Below are 17,500 nucleotides of genomic sequence, written 5' to 3'. Positions count from 1 at the left end.
TTCAGTGCTTCTCATGCTATGGGTACGGTCACGGCAAAAGCTCGTGTAAGGAAGCTTCCCGATGTGGTAATTGCTCTGCACTCGACTCACATTCAGAGGAGCATTGCAATGGTGCAGCTTATTGTTTCCATTGCCGTGATGCTCACCAGGTACGTTCCAGGCAATGCCCCAGGTATCGCCTGGAGCAGGACATTCTACAACTTGCTTACACTCAGTTCATCAGCCTAGGTAGCGCCGCCGTGAACTCCTGTACCGCCAGAAGGACGGTACTGGTGCGACATCCTATGCTTCATTGGCCGCTCGCTCTTCTGCTGAGTCTGCCGGTCCGAAGACGACAACTCCTGCTACCTCTCGCTCTGTTGGGGCGGGTGGTCCTGTTCATTTGGCCAATAGGTTTGCCCATTGTCCGATGACTCGGTTGAGTCAACTCTTAGAAGTGACGAGACAAATACGGACTTGACCAAAGTCACCCATGTAGTGGATGTCCATTTGCCACATGTATCGCCTAAGTCTTTGAAGGGCCTGACCAAACGGCACCGCGGCTCCGCGGAGTCGGTATATTTAGCTCAGCCTAAACAGTCTAAAAATTCTCCCGGTGTACGTGATCGTGAGTCCTTGAAGGACCGTTCTGCAATGGTAGCTCCAGTAGTTTCTGTCCAGCCTCCTGTGACGCCCTCCGTCTCAGATCGGGCTTCTTGTGATGAGGACGGTCTGAGCATGGTAACGTCCGATGATATTGTCACAGCCGTCCCTCGTAGACCCACTGTATCGGAAAGTGCAGTTCAGCCTGATCTTCGTCCTCCGAGGACCGGTAAAAGTGATGATAGTTCGCATCACCCACCGATAAGCTGAAAGGCTGCGGTCCAACGATCCGGCACATCTCAACTCCCGGTGTCTTCTCGTCGTTTGATTATTTCTAGTCAGGTCAGTCACGGGCAGCCTCAAAAGGCTCGCTCGTCCACTGCATCCAAATAGTCGTCTTCAAGCTTCTACAGTGGAACTGTAGAGGCCTTCGCGGGGGAACTCCGAGCTTTGCTGTCGGAGTTCTCTCCAGCCTGTGTAGCTCTACAAGAGACTATGATAGGTGATAGTACTTATTCTAGTCCTCCTGGCTATCGTGCCTTTTTTAACACTCCTTTCCCTGACCAGGGTCACCACGGTGGCACAGCTATTCTAGTCCGTCAGGATATACCTGTTATCCCGGTACAACTTAACTCTCCCTTCAGGTGGTTGCTGTTAAGGTCTTTATGGGACGACTGTACACCATCTGCAGTTTATATCTCCCTCCTCGGCTTCCTGTCTCCAGGGGTGAGCTTGACGGCCTGGTGCGTCAGCTACCTTCGCCATTCCTCTTGTTGGGAGATTTTAACGGCCGTCACCCATTGTGGGATGAAGGTGCTAGTAATCCTCGTGGGGTGTTAATCGGTTCTTTTATTGAGGATGAGGGATTGGAGGTTTTAAATTCTGGGGATGTTACACATTTCCATAGTCCTACTGGGACTTTTTGGCTATCGATCTTTCTATTTGTACATATAATTCTGTACTCGATTTTAATTGGCGGGTCCTACCAGATTTACACGGTAGTGACCTCTTTCCGATTTTACTAGAATCTGTGAAATCTGACCCACAGTCCCGGCCCCCACGCTGGGTTTTGGACAAGGCAGATTGGCGTCGATTCACAGACCTTAGCTCTTTTATCCGTCCGCTGGCTGACTTTTCTTCTTGTGCTGAGGCTGTTGATTATTTTACCGATTTTTTTTTATTTCAGTAGCGCTTCAGACAATCCCTAGAACGTTCCTTGGTGGAACGCAGCATGCACTGCAGCGGTGAAAGAGAAACGGGCAGCTTTCTCTCGTCTACGGCGAAATCGTGGGGACCCGCATTGTCTGGAAGCTTTTCGGCGCTGCCGAGCTTGGGCCCGCCGCATTTTGAAAGAGGCACAAAGAGCCTCTTGGAAAGCTTATGTGTTTTCCATTTATGCCCACACTCCTCTTACGGATGTCTTTAACAAAGTCCGGCGAATTCCTGGGAAGTATTTTGCTCTTCCCCCACCAGTTTTGTTGTCTGCTGGGCGAACGGTGGCAGACCCTAGGACTGTCGCCGACCTCTTCGCGGAACACTTTGCCAATGTTTCCCAGAGGCATCCTGCAGCTCCAGGCGCACGTCACCGCCAGAGAATGGAATCTCTCGGCATAAATTTTTCTTCCTTCTCTGCCTCCGAGTTGCGGATTGCTTTGTCCCAGTGTCATGACTCTTCTTCTGGCCTAGATGATATTCCATATGCCTTCTTGCGCCACATGACTGACAGTGCTTTTAACTTTTTATTAAATCTTTATAATATGATTTGGCATATCGGTGACTTTCCTACTTCTTGGGCTGTGGCAGTGGTTCTCCCATTTCCGAAGCCTAGGAAGGATCATCTTCAGGCTACGAATTACCGTCCTATATCTTTGACGTCTTGTATTTGTAAAGTGTTAGAAAAGATGGTAAATGTAAGACTCATGTGGTACTTGGAGAGGGGGAAGTACTTGTCATCGGTACAGTACGGCTTCCGAAAAATGAGGTCTACTACGGATGCTCTTTTATCCCTAGAGTCTTCTATTTGTGAGGCCTTCGCTTATCACCACCACCAGGTTACTGTATTTTTTGACCTGGAGAAGGCCTACGACACAGCTTGGTGTCATGGGATTTTACGTTCCTTGTTTAATTTTGGTCTCCGTGGCCACCTTCCTATTTTTATCCAGCAGTTTTTATCCAGACGTCTTTTACGTGTTCTCTCCGATGCTACAGCTTTAAATGACGGTGTCCCACAGGGAAGTATTCTTAGTGTTACGCTATTCGCAGTTGCAATAAATGGTGTTATAGATACTCTACCGGATGGTGTTCACAGCTCTCTTTATATGTGGACGACTTGTGCATCTCTTTTTGCTGTTGCTAGGATGTCACTGATTGAGCGAAAGCTCCAACTGGCAATAAATCGGGTGTTCAGTTGGGCCAACATAAACGGTTTTCGATTCTCCACCTCAAAGACCGTGTCTATGTATTTTTGTCGAAATCGTGGTGTCCATCCAGATCCCGATTTATATTTAGCCAATAGACGCATCTCGTGTGTGGAAGCCACACGATATCTTGGCCTATTGTTTGACAGCCGTCTTACTTGGGTTCCACATTTCCGTTCTCTCAAAGCGTCTTGCAGGACGGCACTATCCCTTCGTGTTTTAAGTCACACCTCTTGGGGTGCGGACAGGGACACTTTGCTGCTTCTTCACCGTACACTTATACTTCCAAAGCTGGAGTACGGCTGTGATATCTATTCATCCGCAACGGATGCACGCCTACGCACGCTTGACCCCGTACACCATGCTGGGGTCCGCTTGGCTGCGGGTGCATTTCGGATATCTCCAATACCTAGCCTTCTAGTGGATGCTGGTTTCTGGCCGCTTGACCTCCGGCGCCAGTCTTCGATGCTCCGGTGTTGGTTTCGCACCCACCATCTTCCCGATTCTGTCCCTTGTATGTCAATGTTGCGGGACTCGCGTTCGCAGGCGTATGACTATCAACCGAGTCTACCTAAACCTTTTGGCCTTCGAGTGGCAAACCTAATGATGGATTTGTTGATCGACCCCACTCCCGTCTATTCTTTCCGGCTCCCACGAGTTGGTTATTGGCAGCTTCCGGTTGTTTCATTATGCCCTCCTGCTATAGATGGCAAGAAGGATTTTTTGCCAGCTCTGTCCCACACAAGGTTTTTAGAACACTTTTTTATCCATTCTGATGATATCTCCGTTTTTACTGATGGTTCCAAATATTTCATGTAATTTGTGTGGCGATTCCAGCACTTTGGCAGAGGAGATGGCTAACGGGGGTCGCAACTTTGAAAATGGGAGAGGTTACTACTTCCACACTCCCTCAGTGGACTTATACCCATGTCTGGGATCGCCGTGCACAGACTTTATTGGCGCAACATCGTATAGGTCTGACTGCTTGGTTGCCGCTTACGGTGTGGCACCTACTAGTGGAGTGCCCCAGTTTGACTGACTTAAAACACCGCTACCTCTACCGCTGTCGCGGTAGAGATAACGGTGTCTATTATATATCAAAGGTCCTTGGACCAGAGTGTCTGGCCCAGGGCCATGACGTTTTTAGGTTTTTGGGAGAAGCTGGGCTTCTCCCAAAGCTTTGAATTTTATACTTATTTCAATATATGCATTTTAATATTTTATTTAGTTTTATTGTCTTTTTAGTTTTTTAGATATTCTACTGTTTTTAACTGCCTTTATATAGTTTTTTTTAACTGCTCTGTCTTTTTAAATTATTGAAGCGGCGCCAAATGACATCAGCCGTTGCGGCGCCTTAAACAAAATCCATCTATCCATCCCATCACTACCAGTATCTGCTCACGGCTTCACACATACACACCTACACCTTGCATCGCTACCAATATCTGCTCACGGCTTCACACACACATACACACCTACACCCTGCATCACTAAGACATCCATGCAGCCATGGCGAGGGTCGGCATGAAACACCCTCACCCCAGCAACCAGTCGAAACTGCAGCTTCTACGCGCCCTCTCAGAGCACCTGATCTAAGCGACACGCATCATACTGACCCCGGACTTCTTCATCGTTCTCACCCGATCTGATGAGGACATAGACAACATCTTTGAAAAAGAATGTAGCCAGACACTGCAAGAGGCAGGCTTCGAACCCATCCTTCCTTCAGAAATGAGAGCCAAGAGAACAGTTCTCATCTTCAACACCGATGACTACATCCTCTCTCACTCCGAGGATGAAATAAAACAAGAAATAATCCACGAGAACACCTGGATTAAGCAGGGGATCGACTTCATCTCCAAGATGCCCTTCTCAAAAATGTTCAAAATCTGCTTCCACAGCACCAATGCTGCTAAACTGGCCACGGATAAAGGTCTACTAGCCTTCCACATGAGCATACCACCATATAACGTAAAAGTGGAAGAGTTCATACCAATCACCACCTGCATGCGATGCTACGCTATGGAGCAGCACACCACCAACAAATGCACCATGCCAGAAACCCACACGGTCTGCTCAGAATGCGCCAGTGACCAACACACCTGGAAAACATGCTCATCGAACATAAAAAAATGTCTCAACTGCCATGGCCCCCACTGCACACTGGCAAACAAATGCCCCTTCAGGAAGAAAATAAAAGATGACAAAGGAAAACAAATAAAAAAACAGCGGCAAAACCTACAGTCAGGCCACCTAAAACACCCCCAATGCCAGCAGCACAAACACAGACAACATAAATATAGAAAAAGACACAGCCACAAAGATTCTAACATGCATCCTACACTCTCACATACACAATATGGCCAATCCGGGGTCATACAATGATGACATAAACAAAGTTTTTAAACTAACAATCTACCATCAATAAACCTTCCACCCAACCCTCCATCAAAAAACATCCTAGGCCTCACGGCAAAATGCAAAACTAACACCAATGAGGATCAGGTGGCCAGCGAGCCAAAAGAAGAACTAGAAGTAGAAGAAATTGAAGAAGAGAAGGAAGACTCACTATCGACAACACTACCTCGGGAAAAAATTAAACCTTCACAACCTACACCCACACCAAAAATCCAAAGAAAAAATATTGGTCAAAAACTAATAACAAAAAGGACAGCAGGATGCCCAGATGAGCCAAAACCAACCAAGCTCAAAAATAGCATCAAAAAAGGAATATACAAATTTATATACACTTCAACAGCATACACTGACGATGAAATCCTCACTCTGATTGCTAACAACAAAATCAATCTTACAGGGGTGTGGACTACTTTGGACACGGACAGCTTCGACAAGACCCGCTGTGGTGTAGAACAGGAAAGCATCACTCAGAAAAAGGTAATTCGCAGGCGGTGGCATAGTGGATAGGGTGGTGAGCGTGGGATCGGGCAGACGTCCACGCGTAGGTTCGATTCCCACCACGTACAGCTTTAAAAACTTTGTCATTTGTCAAGTGGTTTAAAGTTACCTACATATCACCATGATACCCTGGTTCTAGGTGGTTACACTCAAGATGAGCTTGGGTGGTGATATGGGCCTTAATATGGGTACCATTATAAATAAAATTGCCTGCGCCACTAATGGGCGGAAGCTGAACAGCGCTTCCCATACATTCTTCAAGTGTGCCTACATGCGCTATAGGCCTTACCGTAAAAAAAAAATAATAATAATAATAAGTAAATAAATAAATAAACTCACTCACACTAACCACACCACAATCAACACCAACATATACAAACAAGACACTATGGATAACAGACACACAATTACTATTTTACAACACAACGTACACACCTGGAAATCCAACAAAACACACTCTCAAACCTATACAGGGAAATAAATCCTGATGTACTACTGCTAAACAGTCACGGCCTGCCACAAAACGAACACATAAAACTACACACATATCACACATATACCATCAAATCATCTGGAGAACCACATGGTGGATCTGTCATACTCATCAAGAACAACTTAAGACACACACTTAAAGACAACTTCGACACAGACATACTACAGATTACAATAGACACCAGCACGGGACCAGTCAATATAGCCACCACGTACCTCCCCCCCAGACGCCCCTACCTACCATTCACAGATTTCCACACCCTTGCCAAACAATCACAACCCACATATATCATCGGCGACCTGAATGCTCATCACCCAACACTTGACAACAGACCGAGCAACACAGTAGGGAAAGCACTCATGATGATGGTACAACTCAACCAGCTACAACACCTAGGCCCCAACTTCCCCACCTACCTCTCACACAACGCAGCCACCACACCAGACACTATATTCGCCAACAGACACACATACCACAACATACACACCCAACAAGGACCTACCACACCTGATCACCTCCCCATCATCATCACCATCACTTCTCAACCTATACACATACACTCACCTCCTACATATAACATACATAAAGCAGACTGGGAAAAATTTCAGGAAGTAGCCACTCTAAAAACACAAGACATAAACACTCAACCTGACATCACACAAAACACACTAGACTCCTCTATACAACAGTGGATCAACGCAATAAAATACTCCATGACACAAGCCATCCCCACCTCCAACAAAAAGACCATTTTAAAACCAATATACAATAACAAGATAAAGGAACTACAATTCTGGGCAAAAAGACTACTCGACAACAGCCTATTACAAGGATGGACATACACAACATATATAGCCTACAAAAAGATCAGACAATACATAACTGCGGAATGCAAAACACAAAACAAAGTTAACTGGGAAAACAAAATAAAATCACTCAACACTCTCCATTCCAGCCCCAAAAAATTCTGGCACAACATCAAAATATTAAAAGGCAATCCATCCACACCCACACCTTACATAATTAACAACAACCAGAAAATTTTTAAACCTGAAGACAAGGAGGTTATTTTCAGAGAGATATGGAGGAATGTCTTCAGAATAAGTACACAAGAAAACCAACAATACGACCAAGCAACAGAAACAATGGTGGACGAATATTATAACCTACACACAGAGCAAATACATCCATATAAACAAGGCGACCCACACAGACTCAACACAGACAACTACTACACACAACACATCACACCCACGACATCAAACAAACCATCAAAACATTAAAGAATAACATCCCAGGCGAAACAAAAATAAACAAAACAATACTCCAACACCTACCAGAAGTAGCTCTTGAATGCTACACTAAATTACTAAATATCTCCCTCTCTATGGGTTACTTCCCCCGTCCCTTTAAACATGCCAAACTAATACTATTGCCAAAACCAGGTAAAAACACCACAGACCCCATCAATTACCGCCCCATCTCCCTCCTTGAAGTCCCAGGAAAAATATACGAGAAAATCATAAACAAGAGAACTCGCACATACCTTGAAACAAATAACATCCTCCCCAATACACAGCACAGATTCCGCCCCGCCCGCTCCACGGACACAGCTACCGCTATCTTAGCAGAAGTGCTAGCAAAACACTAACAGACAAAAAGTAATGTTGTATAGCTCTCCGTGATGTTTCAAAAGCTTTTGACAAGTTATGGGAAAAGGGACTAAAATATTAAATCAACAACACCGATATGCCATCGTTACTTAAAAAAACTACCATGTAGCTTTCTTGATAACCGCACAGCAGCCATATCTATACACAGCTACACAGGTCCACCATTCCAACTACTCAGCGGGGTGCCTCAAGGAAGTTCAATCTCGCCTACTCTTTACACACTGTACACACACACGACACACCTACACCTATCACAGACAGCACACACATTATATACGCAGACGACATAACACAAATCATCACATATGCTGGGAAGTCCAAGAACATGTTTGCCAAAACTATAGAAAAATAAATTAAAAACATCAACACCTTTGAACATAAATGGAAAATTAAAACAAACACGCAGAAATTCACACTCCTCCCCATAGCATCAAGAAAACTAAAACCAGTTAACATAAATGGAAATAACATACCATACGCCACAGAGGCAAAAGTACTATGACTCACGCTTGGCAGAAGCGGTTACGCGAAACACATCCATGAACTAACAAGAAAAGCCAAGATAGCCATCAACACCATGAGACGTTTTCAAACATTAAACAACAACATAAAACTACACCTAGTAAAAGCGTGCGTGCTCCCAATTCTAACATATCCTGCTTACGCTCTCAACGCACTATCTAAAACCCAACTAAACAAATTACAAAAGAAACAAAACATAGCACTCAGATTCGCTTTCGATATTAGGCATCCATACAGTCACACTACCGAAGAGTTAAGGTGGGTTGCCACACACGCACTTTTTGGGCACGACGTGGCACGAGGTGAGTGCGTACCCAGTGCGAGCCAACTCGTGTCCAAGAGCGCGCCAGTTCGTGCAGAACGCGTGCCACAAAGTCGGAGAAGTCGAGGCAGGGTCGCACGAAGGCGCGTCAATTTAAAAAAGTTTAATATTTTCCCCCGACGTTGTACGCAATGGCGACTTCGGGCCCACCTCGTGCCATCACCTCGTGACGCCTCGTCCCCTGTGCGAGCCACCGCGCGCCCATGTGCACGACGTCGAGCATGGCGCGCAGTGGCGCTACTTCGTGCCACCAGGGCGCGAGGTGTCACGAGGCGTGGTGCGAGGTGGAACGAGGTGTGTGCGAGGTGGGCACGAAGTTAGCGCGAGGTGGACGCGAGCTGTCTTGAGGGCGAAGGCATCATCGGCAACAATGTGGAATGGGATTGGCGTGTCGTCATTCGGCAGGAAGCTGTCCTCTGGGAATCCTACTCGTTTCTCCGCGATGGCATCGTGGAGGGTGCACTTGAACCACGTTCCTCCATCTCCAGCACTTCCTTCAGCACCTACGTCGACGTACAGAAACTTGTAGCTTGCATCTGCGAGGCCATGAGGACGAGGCTGTGGAACTTCTTGTAATTGAAGAACAGTGATCCTGCATGCGAGGGCTTCTGCAGTCGAACATGCTTGCCATCCAGAGCACCTCCACACTTGTGATAGTTCCACCTCTTTGAGTATCCTTCGGCAACTTGATTCCATTCTTCTGGGGTTCTTGGGCACTTGAGCACCTCAGGTTTGTAGATGTCAATGATGGCCTGGCAGACTTTAGGTACGAATCTACAGATGGCGGTTTTGGAGACCCTGAAGCTGTATTGCAGACTCGTATATGAATCGCCGGATGCCAGGTGTCGGAGGGTGACAGCCAACTTCAACCCCACTGACAGGGGCTCTCTCATTCTGGTGTGTTTTTTGGCGAGGATTGGAGTAAGCCGGTCCGCCATCTCTCCGAAAAGTTCAGGTTCGATGCGGAGGAAGTTCTTGTAGCCCTTGGTGTCTTCTCGGTGGAGCTCCTGCAGTAGGTGGTGATAATCGCCATGCGTCGCTCGTCTCGTAAGCCATTCACGGCACCATATTCTTCTGGGTCTTCTTGCTGGTGGCTGGGGTGGCACGGGAGGTTGCTGTAGCCGTCTTCTTCTTTTTTGCAGCAGCAATGCAGCAGCCACCATCAGGATTCCTGCCATCAATACTTGTGCCTCTTGTCTGTAGTTTTCTTCTTCCATGTTGCCTGCTTGCCAGTCTAGCTTTGAGTGACTTGCTCATCATTGCGCAACCTATTATATACCCCTTGGGAGGCGCTGCAAATATTGGACGCATCCTCACAACACCCCGTGACATAACGTGACAGTACATCGGCAACAAGCGCGTACGTAATTATTATAATTCATGTGCGACCCTCAAAACGGGTCGTCGGGTTCGGCCACACATGGTGTGCACGTCGTGCTCACCTCGTGTCACGTCTCGCAACACCTCGTGTCCACGTCGTGCTCACCTCGTGTCACGTGTCGCAACACCTCGTGCCCAGATCGGGCTCACCTCGTGCCACATCGCCACACCCTTGCGCGCAATGTACCCGACGTCTACCCGACGTCTCTGTTTCCGTACTGTTCCTACTCGCGGTGTGGCGCGCACTCACCTCGTGCCACGTCGTGCCCAAAAAGTGCGTGTGTGGCAACCCACCTTAATTACACACACTTGCCAACAAAACACCCATCAACCTCACACTGTTCAATAGAGGCAGCAAAACACTACATACACTCACCCACATATTCAGAGACAACACATTCAACAATATTATAGAAGAACATCAACACAACAAAGATCACTCCTGGTTTAAGAATCCTATATCCACCTTTACAAGGGAACCACCAGACCCTATATACACTTAATTAAAAAAAAAAAAAAAATCACCCATAGAAAATCATAAACCCAACCACAAGAAACCTCAAGCTTCACATCCGCTCCCTACTCAGGATCAGACACCCCCGAGCAATCCTGGCCGCTGACAGGCCAACACGTAAACCGCTCCATCATCCCCTATGCAGCTCAGCAAGGCGGTTTGCCCGCCAACGCCGGTTCGCCCGCTGCTTGAGCTGCTCTGCCTTCTTCGTGTCCCGGTGTGAGACTGTTCCTTCTGCTCCCGTTGCCACTTCAGGAGCTTCGTGTTTCCTCATCAACCTGCCCATCCGTGGTGGTTTGGTGTGTGTTGCACTGCCAGTTTGCCACAGAGACTCCACTTTGCGTGAAGGTGAACCCCGTAAGGTTGTGCCTCGTAGGGCACATCCATGAGGGGGTGGCTTAGAGCCACGCCTTAAGCGCTCTGTGTGACGGGCCTAAGGACTCTGATAGGCTAGGCTTAAGTCCCGTAAGGGGCAGCGGTGGGGCTGGTGCGACGCCTCTTAGCAGGCGGCCAGGTTAGCCCTCCCACCGCTGTAGGTTTCTGTCTCCGGACAGTCGAGTCTGTTAGGGCCTTAGGATTTTTTCTCTGTTGTTGTTTTTTTCTCTCTTGTCAGGGGGATGAGTTCCTCATGCCACCCTACGGCCTCACGCTCTGCCGGTTCACCTTTCGCTGCCGTGCGTGCAGGGAAGCCGCCTCGGATCCCGATACTTCTCCCCTCTAGCCATTTCCAGGCTTGGAATTCTCTCACCCTGGGTAAGCGACACCGTCATTCATCCTTCTCCAGCGAAGGTTCTGTTCCCTCCTTACCTTCTGCTCCTGCCAAGACTGCCATGACTGCTGCCTCCTCCTCTGCTCCTGCTGCGTCCGGTGCGTCTTGCAGCAGAGGAGTGAAGATGGACTGCACGACAAATCCTGCCTCTACGTTTCGCCACACCCGGTTCTCTAGTTCCGCCTCTCGAGTCCCAGCCCCACGGTCCTCTCGTCACTCTCACGCTGTGCTTCCAGCTGCTGCCGCCATTCCTTCGTCTGCTCCTGCATCTTCGTTTTCTCCGCGTTCGGTTGCACCCGCTGCTCCTCCCTTGGCTTCCACGGATCGTCCCTTTCCTGCCCGGACAGATTTATCTGACACTGTTTGCACTGCTCCTTCCCCATCCTCCTCCCCGGAGGAGTGTCAGAATGATGGCTTCACCCTAGTGACTCGGACCAAAAGAGATCGCCGTCGCCCCCCACTTCCAGCGCAGGAAAATGCCCCTCCCTCGGCCAACCGCTCCTCGCTTCTTCCCAGGGCAGCACGTCCCTCGGTGGGAGTGTCCCGTGCCCAGAGGTCCCAGGCCAACTTTCCAGCCTTCCGTGTTCCAGCCCAGGAGGGCTTCGGTACCTCGTACGACGCGGTAGCAGCTCTGGAGGAGGAGTACAGTCACCTCCATATGCAAAACATCATCGGGAGGGACGGGAGCACGGTTCTACTCCCGCAGGACGAGGACACCTACAATACACTCCACACTATTGCCTCCGACCAAGAGGCATTCTTAGACATCATGGAGCTCTCACCAGACAGCCAGCTCACGAAGGGCATTGTTATGGGGTATCCTCTCCGCATGCCTCCTTTCCTCCTCCGCCATCACCCGCAAGTAGAGGAGGCTACACGTTGTGTTACTCCTCGAGACAGGGAGGAAACCAGGCAGGTTCTGGTATCAGTGCGTGGTCCTCTCCCTACCCAGATCGACCTCGGGAACTGGGGCGTGTTCTACCTTCGCCCATACACACCGGAACCCCTCAGGTGCTATCGTTGTCAACGGTTCGGACATCACCAGGCGAATTGCTCGCGCCCCTCGGTGTGCGGCATCTGCAGCGGCCTGCACGAGACACGTCAATGCCTGACACGATACAAGGTGAAGCAGGTGGTCACCCACAAGTGCCCCAATTGTGGCCAGGGTCACCACGCCTGGAATACAGCCTTCCCGGCACGTCAGCAAAGGGTTGTGCAGGGTCGGGTACGCCAGGTACAATGGGTGCAGGACCAGCAGCGTGCCGCTATGACACCTGCTCCACCAGGAACATTCGTGTGGGGCCAGCAGCGATCCATCCCCGACAACACCAGTCCGCAGCTAACCCAACAAGATTTTTCTCCCCTGGTGCCGACTGCCTCACAGCTTCCGTCTTCCCAGCGACCTCCACAATCTCCCAACGGTACAAACCGTCTCGCCCCTACCAAGCCTCCTGCTCCTCCTCGCGACTCCATCCCCGTCACCAAGGACCTTCTCCGCAGTTTTGCCAAGGAAGTATCCCTCGCAATGGGTTATCTTTTCAGCACGATCGCGGGTGCTACATTCGATCTCCAGGCCTTCAACAAAGCGACAGACGTGGTTTCGAGCAAAATCGCGGAAAAGATGATACGGCAGGCAGAGGAACTTACAGCTCCAGCTCCCCAGGCATCAGTACAACCAGTTCCCTCTCCCAGAGTGAGAGCACCTCCAGCTTCAGCCTCAGCTCATCACACCACGAAGGGAACACACCCACCTCAACCCCTGCCCGTCTCCGGATCTGTCATTGGAACTGCCGTGGATTCCGCAAGCAGCTGTCCTCCTTGTTAGAAGTGGCTCAGAATGACACGGTTGACATTTTCATGTTACAGGAGACGCGGCTCTCAGAGAAGTCCAACATCTCTTTCCCTGGGTACCGGGTTTTCCACCGTCCGCGGGGGTCGGGACGCTGCTGGCGGTCTCCTCGTCCTCTCTCGCCTCCCGCTAGACTGCCGTGAAATCCCCAACCCTGTCTCCTGTGGCGAAGATGTCGAGGTGCAGGCCCTCTCCCTCCATCTTCCGTGTCTCACCCTCCTTCTCTACCATGTCTACCGGCCTCCCCAAGCATTACTTGACATGCACGACCTCTTTCAGCTGGCTGCCTCTGACACAGTGGTTGCTGTGGGAGACTTTAACGCTCATCACCCCTGGCTTCTCTCCCCTAGACCACCTAATGCGGCCGGCCGCCACCTTTTTACGTGTCATTCAGATTATGGGACCTTCCACCTCGCCAACGATGTCCAGTGCCCCACACACATCCTGGGGGGCTGGCTTGATCTCGCTTTTCTTTCCCCTCAACTTGTCTCTCTCACTCAGTGGTCACTCCACCCTTCACTCCTGAGTGATCATAACTGCGTGTTTCTGGACATGGCAGTTCGTATTTCTCCACCACCCTCTCTTCCACTACGTTTCAACATGCGCCAGGCTGACTGGGGCCACTTCACCGCCATTACAGAGGCGCTTCTTGCTGAGACCCCTGATGCCTTGCCACTCGCTATAAGGGCGTCCCTCTTCACCGACTCTATCATTGAAGGTGCTAGCCAGGCGATCCCTCTCGCCAAACCTCACACCCGCCTCTACAGGGATGCATGAATTTACGGTCCACGAGTCAAAGAACTCAATAGACGTGTCAACGCTGCCCAAAAGGCTTACCGCCGCGCTCCGCCACCGTCTTCTCGAGCGTATCTACAGAGCGTCGTCCACCATGCTCGAGCTGTCAAGAACGCTCCGCGGGAACAGGCTTGGCTCGATTGGTGTCGCTCTTTAGCGACACGGACTACTGTCGGTGCGATGTGGAAAAGGGTCAAGGCTATGTATGCTCATTCATCTCGACCTCTTCCCACGAACCCTTCTCCCAACGCTGAAGCAGACCGCCTTGCTCGCATGTTCGCCAGCAGATCCTCGCCCGATTACCTCCCTCTGCCAGTCAAGCATCTGCAGGCCGCTTGGAGTCACCGACAGATGCACCCTTCACCTTTGAGGAGCTTCGCTCTGTTCTCTATGGCAAGGGAGACAGCGCCGGGCCTCGACCGCGTTTCCTACTCCATATTGGCACATCTAGGCCCGGTGGGCAGGCATTCTCTTCTCTCTCTCTTCAACGCCTCTCTCGAGGCAGGCACTCCCCCGGCCCCTTGGAAGGAAGCAGTCATCGTTCCCATTCCTAAACCAAGAGATCCGGATGCTATGAGGCCCATCTCCCTTTTGAGCTGTCCAGGGAAGATTATGGAGCGTATGATCCCGACATGACTACAATGGCAAGTTGGTGAATTTCATCCCCATCTCTTCGCCTTCCAATCCAGAAGGAGCACCACTACCTGCCTCATTACCCTTTTGGCCTGCTCCGGTCCCGCTCTGGCCTTGTCATCTTCCTTGACCTGGAGAAAGCCTTTGAGCTAGCGCAGCCCCTTGCTATCCTTGAGGTCTTGAGAGCAAAGGGTGTGGCAGGTCGCCTTCTCCATTGGGTGCGTGGCTTTTTACATGGGCGGACTGCCCGTGTTCGTTTTCAGGGTTGCCTCTCTGCCGCACTCCCTCACTCTCTGGGCACACCGTAGGGAAGCTGCCTTAGCCCATTTCTTTTTAACATACTCATGAGCCAACAGTACACCGTCAACTATGGGCCTGGGGTGCAGCTCCTCTGCTACGCTGACGATCTTGCACTCTTCGTGCCCCGTCGCCATCATGCGGCTCGAGCTAGACATGCCCTAGAGTTGCTTCAGCGGCAGTGTCAGTCCCTTGGACTTAAAATTAACCCTGCCAAATCAAAGTTCATGACCTTCGGCCTCCCACCACTCGACCACCCACTCATCATTGATGCCACCCCTCTTGACCACGTTCTCGTCCATACATACCTGGGTGTTGTCTTTGACAATTCCCTAAATTTCCGCCCCCACGTCCGTTCTCTCCGTGAGCGCCTGTCAGCCCGCATCCGTGTGCTCCGCTTTCTGTCGAGGAAGGGCACCGGTGCATCCCTCTTGCCGCTGTTCGCTCAGTCGTAGATTATTGTGCCCCGTGCCTTGCCGGTCTCTCTGATATGTCCTTTCAATCATTGGAAGTCATTCAAAATGATGCAATAAGGGCTATATTGCATGCTCCACCGTGGACTGCCTTAGTGACACTGCGCGAGGAATGCCACCTTCCTATAGTCCGTCACCGTGTGTACGCCCGCACCTGCCACGCAATGGTATCTTACCTCCGCCACTGACCTAATCTGCAACTCAGCACGCAGTTCCTCCATGCCTTCCAACGCCCTGCTTCTGCTATACCTGATGGGGACTGGATACATGCTGCTGCCGATGCTGCCCGGGCCCTTGCCGTCGAGGAGACGGTCAAGTGTGACCCTGACTTGCCTCTATGTGATTACATGCCCTATCCACCGTGGTGTCCCGCTCCTTTCACCATCACCACTTTCCCTCATGCTCGTTTTAAGGCATTGCACCCATTGCAGCTCCGTCATGAGGCTATAGAGCTGGTGGTTTCCTGTACCACCCCTGGTGCTCGACACTATTATACTGACGGGTCCGTTAGTGCTGAAGGAGCTGCTGGAGCTGCCTTCGTTTGTAGAGAAGTGACAGTCGCTCATCGGCTGCCTTCTTTCACCACTGCTTTCCAAGCCGAAGCCATCTTCCTTGCTCTGCAACATGCCAGCGTTGACTGCCCCGGACCCTCCATATCTTCACTGACTCCCTCACTGCCCTTACAGCAATTCGGCAACCGTCTCCTTCTGACAACGTGCAACTGCTCTCTGCCACACGCTTTCTGCTTGCACTCCTATACAGAGATGGTTGTAACACATTCCTACATTGGGTTCCGGGACATGTAGGACTCCAGGGCAATGAGCGAGCCGACGCGGCAGTACGCTTGGCCGGCGGTGGCCCCGCTGTCACTTTTTCAATCATTCGCAGTGTCTCTTCCATCTCTGCACTACTCAATAGGGCTGCTTTCTCCAAGACCCAAAACCTCTTTTCTGCAAGGGTCGAAGCATGCTCACGCTCAGCAAACTGGTATAAACTTGTGACTGGTGGGCACCAACTCTCTTTACCACCTTCTTTCTATTCCTCCTCGTACTGTAGCCGCTGTCGTCCGGCTCCGATTAGGCTATTTCGGCCGCTCCGAGTTTCTTGAGGGTATTCCCTCCGCCTGCCCACACTGTCTTGCTTTGGAGGCTTTTACCCTCCCTCACTCTATCCTTAACTACCCTGCCACCTCTGCCTTCAACCGCTCCGTTACCTCATGGTCTTGAGGATGACGAATATGAGGCAGCAGCTCGTTGTCTCTCTGCCACCCCTCTGTCTACTGTGCTGGCAGTTTGCTCTGCCTACACCCCACCACAGTAATCCTAAAGCTTTTTTTTTTTTTTTTTTTTTTTTTTCTCTCTCTGACGGGCTCTAGAAAGCGTGATAGACCACACACACACACGCCCGCCAACTTGACTCTCTACCACTATATTTCTTTTCTTTTCACCCCCACTATTTCTTCCACTCATCTCTTATTTCCCCCCCCACCACTGTCTATCCCACCCTTACCTTACCTTACCTTGTATCGCAACCGCTTCTGCGAGTTACCACATTGAGCTGCTTACCTTGTATAAACTTTTGTAAACTCTTTTAATTCAGATTAACCAAGTGGCAAGACTGTGGGTCGTCCTGTGGGGTACTCACAAAACGCAACTCCATTTAACTTATATTTATTACATACCAAATAAAACATAAAAGACCAACTACCATGCATAAAAATAATGTCAAGTAACAAGACCACATATCAACTACACAAATTCCCTTTACTGAAACATATTATACAATTCAAAATATCAGTACTTTACTGAAATTCTTTTTTCAATACTTTCACAGAACATTGTCATTTCTCTACCGTTAACAATACA

The 17,500-nt window shown here is 49.9% G+C and overlaps 2 protein-coding genes across 3 annotated transcripts in view; one reads left to right on the top strand and one right to left on the bottom strand.

Moving 5' to 3' along the window:
* The window catches only part of LOC123507353, a 146,852-nt gene that overhangs the window by 124,600 nt on the left and 4,752 nt on the right, over nucleotides 1-17,500 (bottom strand). The gene's annotated exons all lie outside the window — the stretch shown is intronic.
* Nucleotides 11,437-13,413, top strand: LOC123507382. Its single transcript, XM_045260191.1, has one exon. The coding sequence runs from the start codon at nucleotides 11,437-11,439 to the stop codon at nucleotides 13,411-13,413; it is 1,977 nt and encodes a 658-aa protein (XP_045116126.1).

Source organism: Portunus trituberculatus, chromosome 22 (assembly GCF_017591435.1).
Source record: "Portunus trituberculatus isolate SZX2019 chromosome 22, ASM1759143v1, whole genome shotgun sequence".
NCBI classification, from domain to species: Eukaryota; Metazoa; Arthropoda; class Malacostraca; order Decapoda; family Portunidae; genus Portunus; species Portunus trituberculatus.
The sequence above is the reverse complement of the archived record's forward strand: the minus strand, read 5'-3'. Positions and strand labels throughout refer to the sequence as shown.